Below are 11,506 nucleotides of genomic sequence, written 5' to 3'. Positions count from 1 at the left end.
AGCCACAATTTCTTTTTTGTAGTTGATAATGTTGAAGAACTGGCTGACAAAAATATCACTTCTAGGAATTTGTCCCAAAAGATAATTAACTGTACAGTTGTACAAAGGGACATGTATGAGGAAGTTCATCAAAGAGTTGTTAAAAATAGCTAATATTTGGGAAAAAATCATAAATATCAATCAAGAGAATACTGGTTAGATAAATGATGGTATATCCACTTACTGGGTATTATGCAACTTTCAAAAGTGATGTTATTCGTGACATACTGTTCAGTTAGAAAAGAACTGTGTACATAAGATCCAATATAGAAAGTATCGTATTTATATGTCTTTGTATTTTTTATTCTCGCAGATGTATGGAAGAGTAGAACGTGAATTTTTAAAATGGTTATCTCTGGATTACGAGATTTGGGAAAACACTGTATTTGTTTGAGTAGTATGTGTTGTTTTCATCAAAATAGTAGCTATTTTCAAAAATACCCAAGAGGGTGGGAGGGACTGACCTTATCTGGTATTCTTCATATCAAATGCCTTGTTGCCAGTAATTTTCTTAGACATGCTGTGGCTGAACTTATCCTTAGACAGGTTTCTTATTTTTGCTCACTAGAAAATGTTATTCCTTATTCATTATAAATTTCATTGAAATTTAAATGAGGGGTTTTTTTCTTTGGTTTCCTTTCTATTTCAAACAGCGACTTCTGAAGGCTCTCCTTTCCCTGTTTTATAGCAGCTGTGGAAGGGAAGGCGGGGGAAGACAGGAGAGAATGGAGGTACGGACGAAAGGGAGAGAAGTCTGGAGGTGGGGGCCAGGGAAAGAGCGGTAAACTGAATATCAGGATCCTTGCGCTTCTAGCATGAGCCTATCCGTTTATCTTTCTGACCTCAGTTTTCTCAGCAGAAAAATGAGAGGTTTAGATAAGAATCACTAGATGTTTTAAAATTCTTTTGGAAGTTTCTTTTGTATCTACTTAATGACATATCCTGGAAAACTACACTAGAGCAGAATTGAAACAAATTAAAAGAATAATAACAATAACTTAAAAATGCTGTTTCTTCTTTCTCCCAGGCATGTTAAGTAACAGTGCCAAGATTACACAACTAATAGGGTCCAAGATTCCAGCTGATTCTACACTCCTAACAGCTTTGCTAAAAGCCACTATAGAACTACCTTAGGAGGGCATTTGAAAGAAGCTAGATAGCTTTTTCGCCTTCAAGTTAGGCCTTGTAGAAGATAGTTAACCCCAATAAATCCAAGACCTTACCCCCATCTTCAGATTGCTTCCGTTGCCTCTATGGCCCGACAGGCTCCTCCCTCTAACTCAAAGATAACTTTCTGATTCAATGTCTTTTTGCCAACTAAAGAGGAGGTAAGTTTTGCAAAGCCCGGAGGAAGCTTCTCCAGCCATTGCCTGACTGCACTGAAGTAATGGCAGAACCCAAGACCACGTGTGCCTACAGAAGGCTTTGTATGTAGTATTACCACTGAATTTTCAGCCCTTCCTAGTTCACAGAACTGGTTACCCAGCACTCGTTTGCGTACCTCATCTTGCTGTATTTCTTTTCATTAAGGCCTGAGAGATACCGAGTAAAGAGAGCACGAAGATGGGGTAGGAAAAACGGGTAAAGCAGGCTAGAGGTCAGGACTTCTGCAGGGCTACATCCTGTCCCTCAGACGAAGGTCCATAAGGCGCCCCCCAGCTTCAGTCTCTGCTGTCTCATTGCTTTAGTCCCTCTCAAGGTCCGGGCTAGTGCAAGACATCACCCTACAGCTGGACAAGGAAGGTGATAGCCAGCAGTGAAGTGCCGCCAGAGGGCTGCGACTATCGCTCACGGATCTTACTTCCCAGATTCACACGCAGAAAGGCGAGAAGCGAGCTCGGCAGCCAATCCCCGCATCCGCACGTCTCCGTAGCTCCGCCCACCCTGCCCCCTCTAGCTCTGCCCTTCCCTGGGGCTGGTGCGGCAGCCGCGACGTAAGCGATAGGAGACCCCTGGGTGGCGCCTGCGCCGTCCGCGGCCAAGGCCGGGACGCGCTGCGGGGAGGGGCGGAGCGAGAGGGCGGGAGCGCGCGCTGGGCGCCCGTGGCCGCCGTCGCCGCCGCCGCCGCTGCCGGGCAATAATCTAGGCGGCAGCAGGCGGCCCCGGCTAGCGGCCGCAAGCTACTTCTGCGGCTGCCGAGGAGAGCGGAGGTCGCCGGTCTCGTGTGGTCCTCCTCTCCGCCCCCCAGGAGGGGCGAGAGGGAGCCGCAGCTGATGTCAGGTACGGCCGGCGGTGGCGCCCTCAAACCGCGAGTGCTAGGTCTGGGTTCCCGACTCCCTCCTCCATTTCGGAGTGTGTGTGGGGAGCGGGCGGGAGCCTGGAGGGTGGAACCAAACCCCGGGCAAACCAAACAGGTGTCTTCGAGTCGCCACGGGAGCTGGGGAGGTGTGGGCTTCTGTTGGCGGTGCGGGGCACTTCCTGCTCCGGGCGCGTCTGCGAACTGCCACTGGGTGCTCCTGCCCAGCCGTCCGCTATTTGGTTGAATTGTTGCGTCCTCTTCGCCGGGGGTCCTTCCCTTTTGCCTTCTCGCGCCTTCCAGCTCCTCGCGCTCTGTCTGCCGTCGGGCGGCGACGGTGAGACGCCGGCCGCACCGGGTTTACGGCGGGACCATTTAGCGGTCCTGCCCCGCGGGCCCTCCCGGCCCCCTCCAACCGGTGGGTCGAGCGGGACTTGCCGCTCAGGTGTGGGCACCTTCCGCGACAGCCTGCGGGCTGCCGGGCCACCTGAGCTTCCAGCGGGTGGGCGCCTTCCACGAGTGCGGGGGACTTCCTCTGGGCTTTCTTGGAACATCACATTCGTCTGTGAGAAATACATACATATATTTAAATTCCTCTGCCTTGGCAGAACGGCCAAGCCAGGTGTGCTTTGACACCTTGGAGAGGGAGGAAAAGAGTACCTTCCTACCTTACCCCCAAGTATGATTTGATTAGTAGCTGCTGGCAAGTTGGCCATACAGCTTTGGATTTGGATAAATTTTATGTTCTTGAAAGGTGAACGTTATTTCGGAGTGGGGATTTAGTTTTTACCCTCTACCTCTTACCCTCTCCTCTTATTTTTTAAAATAATACATAAACCAAAAAAAAAAAAAAAAACCATCGCATGCCCTGGAAACGTTGACTAGATTTATAAACTAGTTCTCTGAATTCATTATAGGTATGTGGTGTATCCTTTTTATGCTTTTCAGATTGGAAACTATTACTACCTGGGAATTGATTTCATTATGAAAGTTCGTGATAAAGTTAGGACTTTAATGCATTAGAGTGAATAATTAGCCAATGTGTAAGGGATAGAAATAGTTTATTTACTAAAAGCCGGGCATAAGACATACCTATGACTGGGTGCCAGGAAAAAGTGTGAGTGATTTCAAGTTGTTTAATTCTGGTGTGAGCTTAGACAGTGGGAATCTTGAGTTTTTAAGAGGTACTTAGCTTTTTCCACCCTTGTCAGATAAATGTCAAGTGAGCTTTGTGCACATGATGTTATACGTATTCTAAGTATTATAGTAAACTATATTTTCTGTCAGTCTTAGTATATATTGATATGCAATTAAGTGAATATAAAGTTTTGAGTTACCAGTTAACTCTTTTTACTATATTTTAAGGAAAATAGTGATTTACTAAGGAAAGTGTGACTCATTTAAAGTTCTTAACTGGAAAAGTATGCTTTTTCAGTGCTATTAGAGAAGCATTAAATGTCTCTTGTAAATTTGCCTAGAACTTATGTTTTAATGAATCTTTTAAATGAGGACTTAGCATTTAAAAAATATTTTGTGGTTACTACTCATTTAAAGGTAGGTATCAGGTTTTTTTTAAATATGCTTTTTTGGTATAGAGTATATATTTCTGAGTGAATTCAGTATTCAGAAATTATTAGAGTTTTATCACAAACTTATTTAGGAGTACATATAATGAGTTAATGTTCACCTAAGCCATAGAAATATGAACGTTTGCCACTAGACATATGCCTTCTACTACTTGTATATTGATTTGTGCTCACTAAGATAAAAACTGCATTATATACAGCTTATGAACTTCACAAACCATGGTGATTTAAAATAGTCTTTGTGAGGTAAAATCATTGATTGGAATTCTTGTGACAGTGCAGGTATAACACTAGATGGAAAAAGGACAACCATGCTGAACTTAAGATTCACTTAAAATATTAAGCTTTCCAGGATAACTGTGTGACTTTTAGAAGATTTGTTGAGATATGAGTAAAAAGGCTAGTGTACAAACTAGCAGGATGGAAAGAAAGGTATGACAAAATTCTTTTACCCAAAATACAGTGGGATTAAGGTCATTCTTTTAAAAGGAGAAGAAAAAAAAGGGGGGGAAGTCAGCATTTTATCTTAAAATCTAAATGTGTTTCTAATGTGTACTTAAATTTTCACTTTGCAGCTAATTCAAATGTCCAAGGGGAAAATGCATGCCAAAATCTGTAAAGTGTGAAAATATGAAGTGTCCCTTGGAGAAAAAAACTCCTGTTACAACTTGGGGGAGTGCTACTGGTATCTAGTGAGCATAGGCCAAGGATGCTGCTAAATATCTGACAGTAAACAGAACAGCCCTCACAACAGAGAATTATTCAGCTCAAGATGTCACTTGTGCCAAGTTAAGAAATCTTGGCTTAATGGGATTTACGTAAGTTGGGGCATAGGCGGTGGAGGGAAGAGGATGTTTGTTCTGTAGACAGAGAAGACAGTAGGAATAGAGGAGCTAACTTCCTTGGGATGTTTAGCAAACTAGATAGTTCAGGATTGCTGAAGCATAAATTAGAAGGCCTGGAGTATTCAAATATGAGTCTGGAAACTTGGAGAGAATCTAGATTAAGTGTTTATCATGGGCTTAGTTTTTGTCTTATAGGCAGTGGGGTGACATTTAGGTCATTTTGGTGACAGAATGGGGATGAGTCGAAGAGACATAGCATTTGGGTCAGGGAAACTGGTGAAATGTTGCAGTACCTTAGGGGAGAGAGGAGGATCTGAAATGGGACAAGTAGTAGAAACGGAGAGGGAGAGGATGGATTAGAAAAATATTTAGTAAATAAAATTGGCAAGATTTGGTAATTGGATGTGGGGTAAAGGTAAGGAGAGTGTTAAAAATGTCTCCCTGTTTTCTACTTTAGATAATCAAATAGCTCCTAGTAAAATAGGAACCTATTGGTCAGTAATTTAGGTGATTACCAGCAATTTAGGTGAGATGAGCAGGCTTAAGGGAGGAAGGCAGTAAGAATGAGTATGTTTTGGACATGTTGAATTTGAGATGCCTATGGTCCAGGTGGAAATGTCTTGTGTATATATGATTCCGAAACTTGGAGAAGTCTAAAGAGGATCAACAGATATTTTTGTGTAACAAGTGTAGGAAAATTAATGCAATTTATTTTTTTTAATTTTTATTGTTATTCAATTACAGTTGTATGCCTTTTCTCCCCATCCTTCCACCCGCAATTTATTTTTTCTTATATTATTTCACTCCCTATATAAAACGCCTACCTTTATTTTTTTTGTCAGAAAAGTAATAGGTAAGTATTTGATTTAAAAATTAAAATATAAAAAGGTTATAAAACAAAAATAAATTTGTCCTTCCTGCCTGCGCCATAGAGTCTTGGTTCCCAGAGACATCGCGTGTTAAATATTTTGTACATAGTGGTTCCCCCTTATCCATGGAGCATGTGCTCCATGATCCCCAGTGGATACTTGAAACTGTGGGTAGTACCAAACCCTGTTATACAGACATACCTTGGAGATACTGAGGGTTCAGTTCCAGGTCATTGCAATAAAGCCAGTCAATCTTTTTGCCGGTGGAGAGTTTTGCCTTCCATTTGTAAAAAAATGCAACATCTATGAAGCACAGCAAAGCAAAGTGCAGTAAAATGGGGTATGCCTGTATATATGTTTTTTTTCCCCTGAACATAACATACCTTTTCACTTAAAGAAAGCACTTTTTACAGCTTCTCTTTGAGAGCAACACTACTCTTGTGCTTTGGGGCCATTATTTAGTAAAACAAGGATTACTTGAACATACTAACCTACACCGATGGATCTGATAACCTGACTATTAAAGTGACTAGTGGAAGGGGAGCATATACAGCCTAGATGGTGTACAAACTGATGAATCACATCCTGGGTGGTACAGAGCTGGATAGCATGAGATTTCATCATGCTACTTAGAACAGTGTGCCTTTTAAAACTTATGAATTGTTGATTCTGGAACTTTCCATTTAATATTTTTTGCACCATGGGTAACTGAAACCACGGAAAGTGAAACTGGATTGGGGGAAGGGTTCTGTACTTACATTTTTAGAATTTTTTGACATATACAGAAGCATTTAAAAAACCAAATACAGTCATACGATACAGACTGTAGTAGTGCTTTGTCTCAAAAAATAAATCTTTTATCTTACACAGTTGTTAAAAGAGATGTTATGAGAGAAAATCAGAGAAAAGGGTAAAGTGGAGACTAATGGATCTAGAGTATCATCTCCATCGTCTCTTTGATGTAAATTAAAGGATGCGCATACATGTATGCTGATAGAGGCATTACTTTCTTTCCCCCCAAGGATATACAAGAAATGATACTAGTTACCTTTGGGGAGAACTAGGGTAGAGTTGCGAAAGAAAACGTTTTCTTTACTGTGTATATATTTTTTTTCTATGATTTCAACTGGGTTTGTTTTACCTTACTAACAAAAGGTGATAGTTTTTGCCAGAAGTGCAAAGATTTTTATTACTGCATTATGGTTCATTGTTTTCAATACCTGCAGAGTATTCGATGGTATGGATTGTGCTATTTTTTAAGTAGTTCCTTGTCAATAAACAAACATAGCTGTGGCTGCCGTGAACATCTTTCAGACCATGATGACCATAAGAGAAATTTCTAATTATGAAATGATGAGTCAAGGGATATTTATTTAAATTTTTAAAACATACTGCCAAATTGCCCGTCCACAAGACAGTAAATATTGTGAGAAAGTATGAGTGCCAGTTTTCTTTCATATCTATGTCAATACTGCGTGTTACTAAACTTCAATTTGTTTTGCCAGTATGTTAGGTTAAAAATAGTATCTTCATTTAACTTAGATTTCTTTAATATGAATAAAATTTAAACATCATCGACCATTGCATTTTCTTTTTCTGTAAATTTTTTTAAATCTTTTAATGTTTTTATACTTTATTTTTAGATTTTATTTATTTATTTTTAGAAAGAAGGGAAGGGAGAGAAAAAGGGAGGGAAAGAAACAACTTGTGTGGTTGCCTCTCCAAAGCCCCCTACTGGGGACCTGGCCTGAAATCCAGGCATGTGTCCTAGACTGGGAATTGAACTGGTGACCCTTTAGTTCGAAGGCCGGCACTCAATCCGCTGAGCCACACCAGCTAGAGCTAACATCTGTTTTTATGTTAGGTGGGGTTTTTTGTTTTTTCTTTATGACACTTTTTTCCTGTACAGACCTTTGAACCAGCAATTTTACTGCCAGAAATTTATCCAATGAATAACCTCATACAGTTTTTCTATAGTCACAGCTTTTGAGTTTTGGGAAGATCTCAATTCATGATATAAACATGTAAAATGATGTTGTCTTCTAGTTTTGTTTTAATTTTATTTTTTAAATATTGAAATTTTGGAAATATTTGGAATTTGAAAGAGAAAGATAGGGATCCAGCCGGTTGCTTTTTACTTTTTCCCAAAAGATTAATTCAATATCATTTCTTGAATAAGCCATGTTTTTCTTGATTTGAAATGCTATGTGTATTATGTATTAAATTTCCATATGTACTTTAAAAAAATTTTACTTATTTATTTTTAGAGAGGGGGAAGGGAGGGAGAAGGGAAGGGAGAGAAACATCCATGTGCGAGAGATATGTCAGTCAGGTTGCTTCTCACACACCCCCAACTGGTGACCTGGCCCTCGACCCAGGCATGTGCCCTGACTGGGAGTCAGACCAGCAGCGTTTTGATTCGAAGGCCGGCACTCAATCCCCAGAGTCACACCAGCCAGGGCTGTACTTGGTTTTTTTAATGGATTATTTGATCTGATAAAAACCACCAAGGATAGCTTTGGGTTTACAAAGGTAGATTAATTAAGGTAGATTTGCTGCTGTGAGGGAGACTGAACACCAGAGGAACTGCAGCATTTCAATAAATAAAGAAGGGACAGGGTTATTACAGGATTTTGAAGAGTAGAGTTTAGATAAAATTTAAATGAATCAATATTTGATAGGTTTAAAGCACAGGAAGACTGTGTGTCAAGGGGTTAATTAAAATCACACTTGTTGCCTTGGAGACTACAAAGTTAAGGTAAATGTGGAATGTTCTGTCTGGGAAACCCTTATCTGACTGATTTAGAAATTGAGGCTGCTTCTGTTTCATTAATGGTCCATCATCTGTACAAGAGTAGGATGTTGCAGTATCATTGATACACTTTCTGACAGTTTGGTTACACAGAAAAAAAGTTTCTCAGCACTAAGTCTTTTGTATTAACAAACATTTAAAAAAAATGTTACACATATTCAGATACATTGATATGCCTGTTTCACCTGAATATAAAATTATTTTTATTACTATACCACTGTTTGTTTTAGGTGATATATTTCAGTATTTTGCTGACCTAATCTACCCTCTCACACTCACAAGCCTTTCAGAAATTTCCCATTGTACTCACATGTTTATTTTTCCAAACAACATTTAGAATAATTTTTACATTATTAAATTTTTTAAATCTTATATTTTAAGTGGGTCTGGTAGGCTTAGTTCACCCCCTGCACCCTTCTCTGGCATTTCTCATGTTCATGTGTTTATTTTTCCATACTTTTTCAATACTTTTCACCAAGTGATTAAAAATTTTCAAATCTTATATTTTTGTTGGGATGCATTAATATATAGATTACTTAGGAAGAAATCAACATCTTTATTATTGATTTTTTCCAGCATTTTTTTTATTGTGGTAAAATACACATAAAATTTACCAACTTAACTATTTTTAAGTGTAAGTTTCAATGGTATTAAGTACATTTATATTGTTGCGCGGCTGAAACTCTGTACCCGTTAAATAATAACTCCCTATTGCTTCCCTTCCCCATCCCTGGCATCCACCATTCTGCTTTCTCTCTGTGTGATTTTAACTAGGTATCTCATAAAGTCAAGTCATGTAGTATTTGTCATTTTGTGATTGACTTATTTCACTTAGCATAGTGGCCTCAAGTTTCATCGTGTTATAGCCTATTTCAAAATTTTCTTCCTTTTAAAGGCTGAATATTCCATTGTAGGTATATACCACACTTTGATTGCCCAGTCATCCATTGATGGAACTTGGGTTGCTTCCACATTTTAGCTATTTTGAATAATGCTTCAGTAAACATGGGTATAAAAATATCGCTTTGAGACCTTGTTTTTAGTTCTTTGGGGCATATACTCAGAAGTGGAATTGCTAGATCATACAGTTATTCTAGTTATAATTTTTTGTGGAACTGTCATACTGTCACCAATATTTTCCACAGTGACTGTACCATTTTAAATTCCGACCAACAATGCACAAAAGTTTCCATTTTTTCACACTGTCATTAACATTAGTTTTTTTTCTTCTTTTTTGATGTAGCCATGCTAATGAATGTGATGTGATAATCCATTGTTTTCATGATCAATGATGTTGAGCAGCATTTTATCCTCAACGTGCTCACACTTACTGGCCAATTGTGTGTCTTTTTTTGGAGATGTGTCTATTCAATTCCTTCGCTCATTTTTTAATTAGGTGGGTTTTTTGTTGTTAGGAATTCTCTCTGTATGCTAGATATTAACCTTTTACCAGATACACGATTTGCAAGTATTTTCTTTTATTCCATGGGTTGCCTTTTTACTCTCTTGTTACTATCTTTTGGTGCACAAACTTTTAAGTTTTTCATAAAGTCCATTGTGACTACATTATTGTTCTCATATGTGCCTTTGATGTTATATCCAAAAACTTATTGCCACTTCCAGTGTCAGGAAGCTTTTGTACTATGTTTTCTTCTAAGAGTTTTATAGTTTTAGATTTATGTTTAGGTCTTTGATCCATTTTGAATTAATTTTTGTATATGGCATTAGGTAAGGGTCCAACTTCATTCTTTTTGCATGTGGATATCCAGTGTTCCCAGCACATTGTGTTTAAGACTGTCCTTTGCCCATTCTGTGGACTTGGCCCCCTTGACAAAAATCTGTTGACAGTGAATATGAGGGTTTATTTCTGGACTCTCTATTTTATCCCATTGGTCTATATGTGTATCTTTATGCCAGTGCTACACTGTTTGATCACTGTAGCTTTTGTAGTAGGTTTTGAAATCAGAAAATATGAATCCTCCAGCTTTATTCTTCTTTTTCAAGATTGTTTTGTCTTTTGGGGGTGCATTGAAATTCCATGTGGATTTTATGATGGATATTTCTGTTTCTACCAAATTGTTGGATTTTGATAGAGATTGCGGTGAATCTGTAGATCACTGTGAGTAGGTAACCTTGCAAGATGATTATGCATCTGTCCAAAATTGAAGAGGGCACTTCAGGGAGAAAAAAATAGAATGGCCAACGGCATCCATATAAAAGGCTATCGTGAACTTGGCAGATGGGTGAATATAGGCTTTATGGATAGGAAGTATCAGAAGTAAGAGGACAGGAAGGTAAACTAGAGTCAGATCTTGTGTACCAAATAAACAATGTGGACTGGATCCTATGGCTTTAGAACGTTTTATGTTTTTTTATTTTTTTAAGAATTTATTTATTTATTTTTAGAGAGGAGAAGGGAGGGAGAAAGAGAGGAAGAGAAACATCAATGTGTGGTTGCATCTTGCATGCCCCCAACTGGAGACCTGGCCCCGCAACCCAGGCACATGCCCTACGCTGGGAATTGAACCGGCGACCCTTTGATTCACAGGCCAGTATTCAATCCACTGAGTTACTCCAGCCAGGGCAGAAAGTTTTGTTTTTCAATAAGACTGCTATGTCACACCTCTACAAAGTTGTTAGTGAAGACAAGTAAAATAACTGAGCCTGGGGAAGAATGGTTAAGGAATGAAAGTTTCATCACAGAGTTGAGTCACTGAAATAATTGTTTGAAGGCAAAGGGAATATGCTAAAGAAAACCTCAGCTTGTCTTTTGAGTTTTTTGTGTATCAGGCCACATGGCAAAGTATTAAAAGTTTTAGGAATTTACACAACTCTTTTATCCTGTATTATGTTTAAGTGATTAATGATTAAATGAATTAATTTAAAGCACTTAGAAGAATAATTTTTACATTGATTAATAACTTGTTACCTGTTTTTATTTGCTAGATTGTACTTTAGATTTGATTGTTAGTTACAATTTTTTAATCCAAATATACAAATGACCAAATGTGAGTGTTTTCCCACAGCTCCAGATCTGCATCTCAAACAGCGTGCTCAACATTTCTGCATCAGTGCTTTATTACTAGAGCTTTTAAGTAGACCCAGTATGATATACTGAA

General features: G+C 38.9%; 1 protein-coding gene across 5 annotated transcripts in view; it reads left to right on the top strand.

Moving 5' to 3' along the window:
* Positions 1–2,049: 2,049 nt before the first annotated feature.
* Positions 2,050–11,506, top strand: part of C1GALT1 (core 1 synthase, glycoprotein-N-acetylgalactosamine 3-beta-galactosyltransferase 1) — a 32,569-nt gene continuing 23,112 nt past the window's right edge. The window contains exon 1 of one of the 5 annotated variants that reach the window (XM_024577176.4): positions 2,050–2,259. In XM_024577176.4, the coding sequence (XP_024432944.1) occupies positions 2,253–2,259 (7 nt within the window). In that variant the 5' untranslated portion in view covers positions 2,050–2,252. Of the gene's footprint in view, positions 2,260–2,409; positions 2,694–4,455; positions 4,680–10,801; positions 10,936–11,506 lie in introns of those variants that run through there. The other 4 variants (XM_045185221.2, XM_024577175.3, XM_053926320.1 and 1 more) reach the window with 4 other exon arrangements.

Source organism: Desmodus rotundus, chromosome 6, assembly GCF_022682495.2.
Source record: "Desmodus rotundus isolate HL8 chromosome 6, HLdesRot8A.1, whole genome shotgun sequence".
Taxonomy (NCBI): domain Eukaryota; kingdom Metazoa; phylum Chordata; class Mammalia; order Chiroptera; family Phyllostomidae; genus Desmodus; species Desmodus rotundus.
Note: the sequence above shows the minus strand (reverse complement) of the source record. Positions and strands in the feature narration are given on the sequence as shown.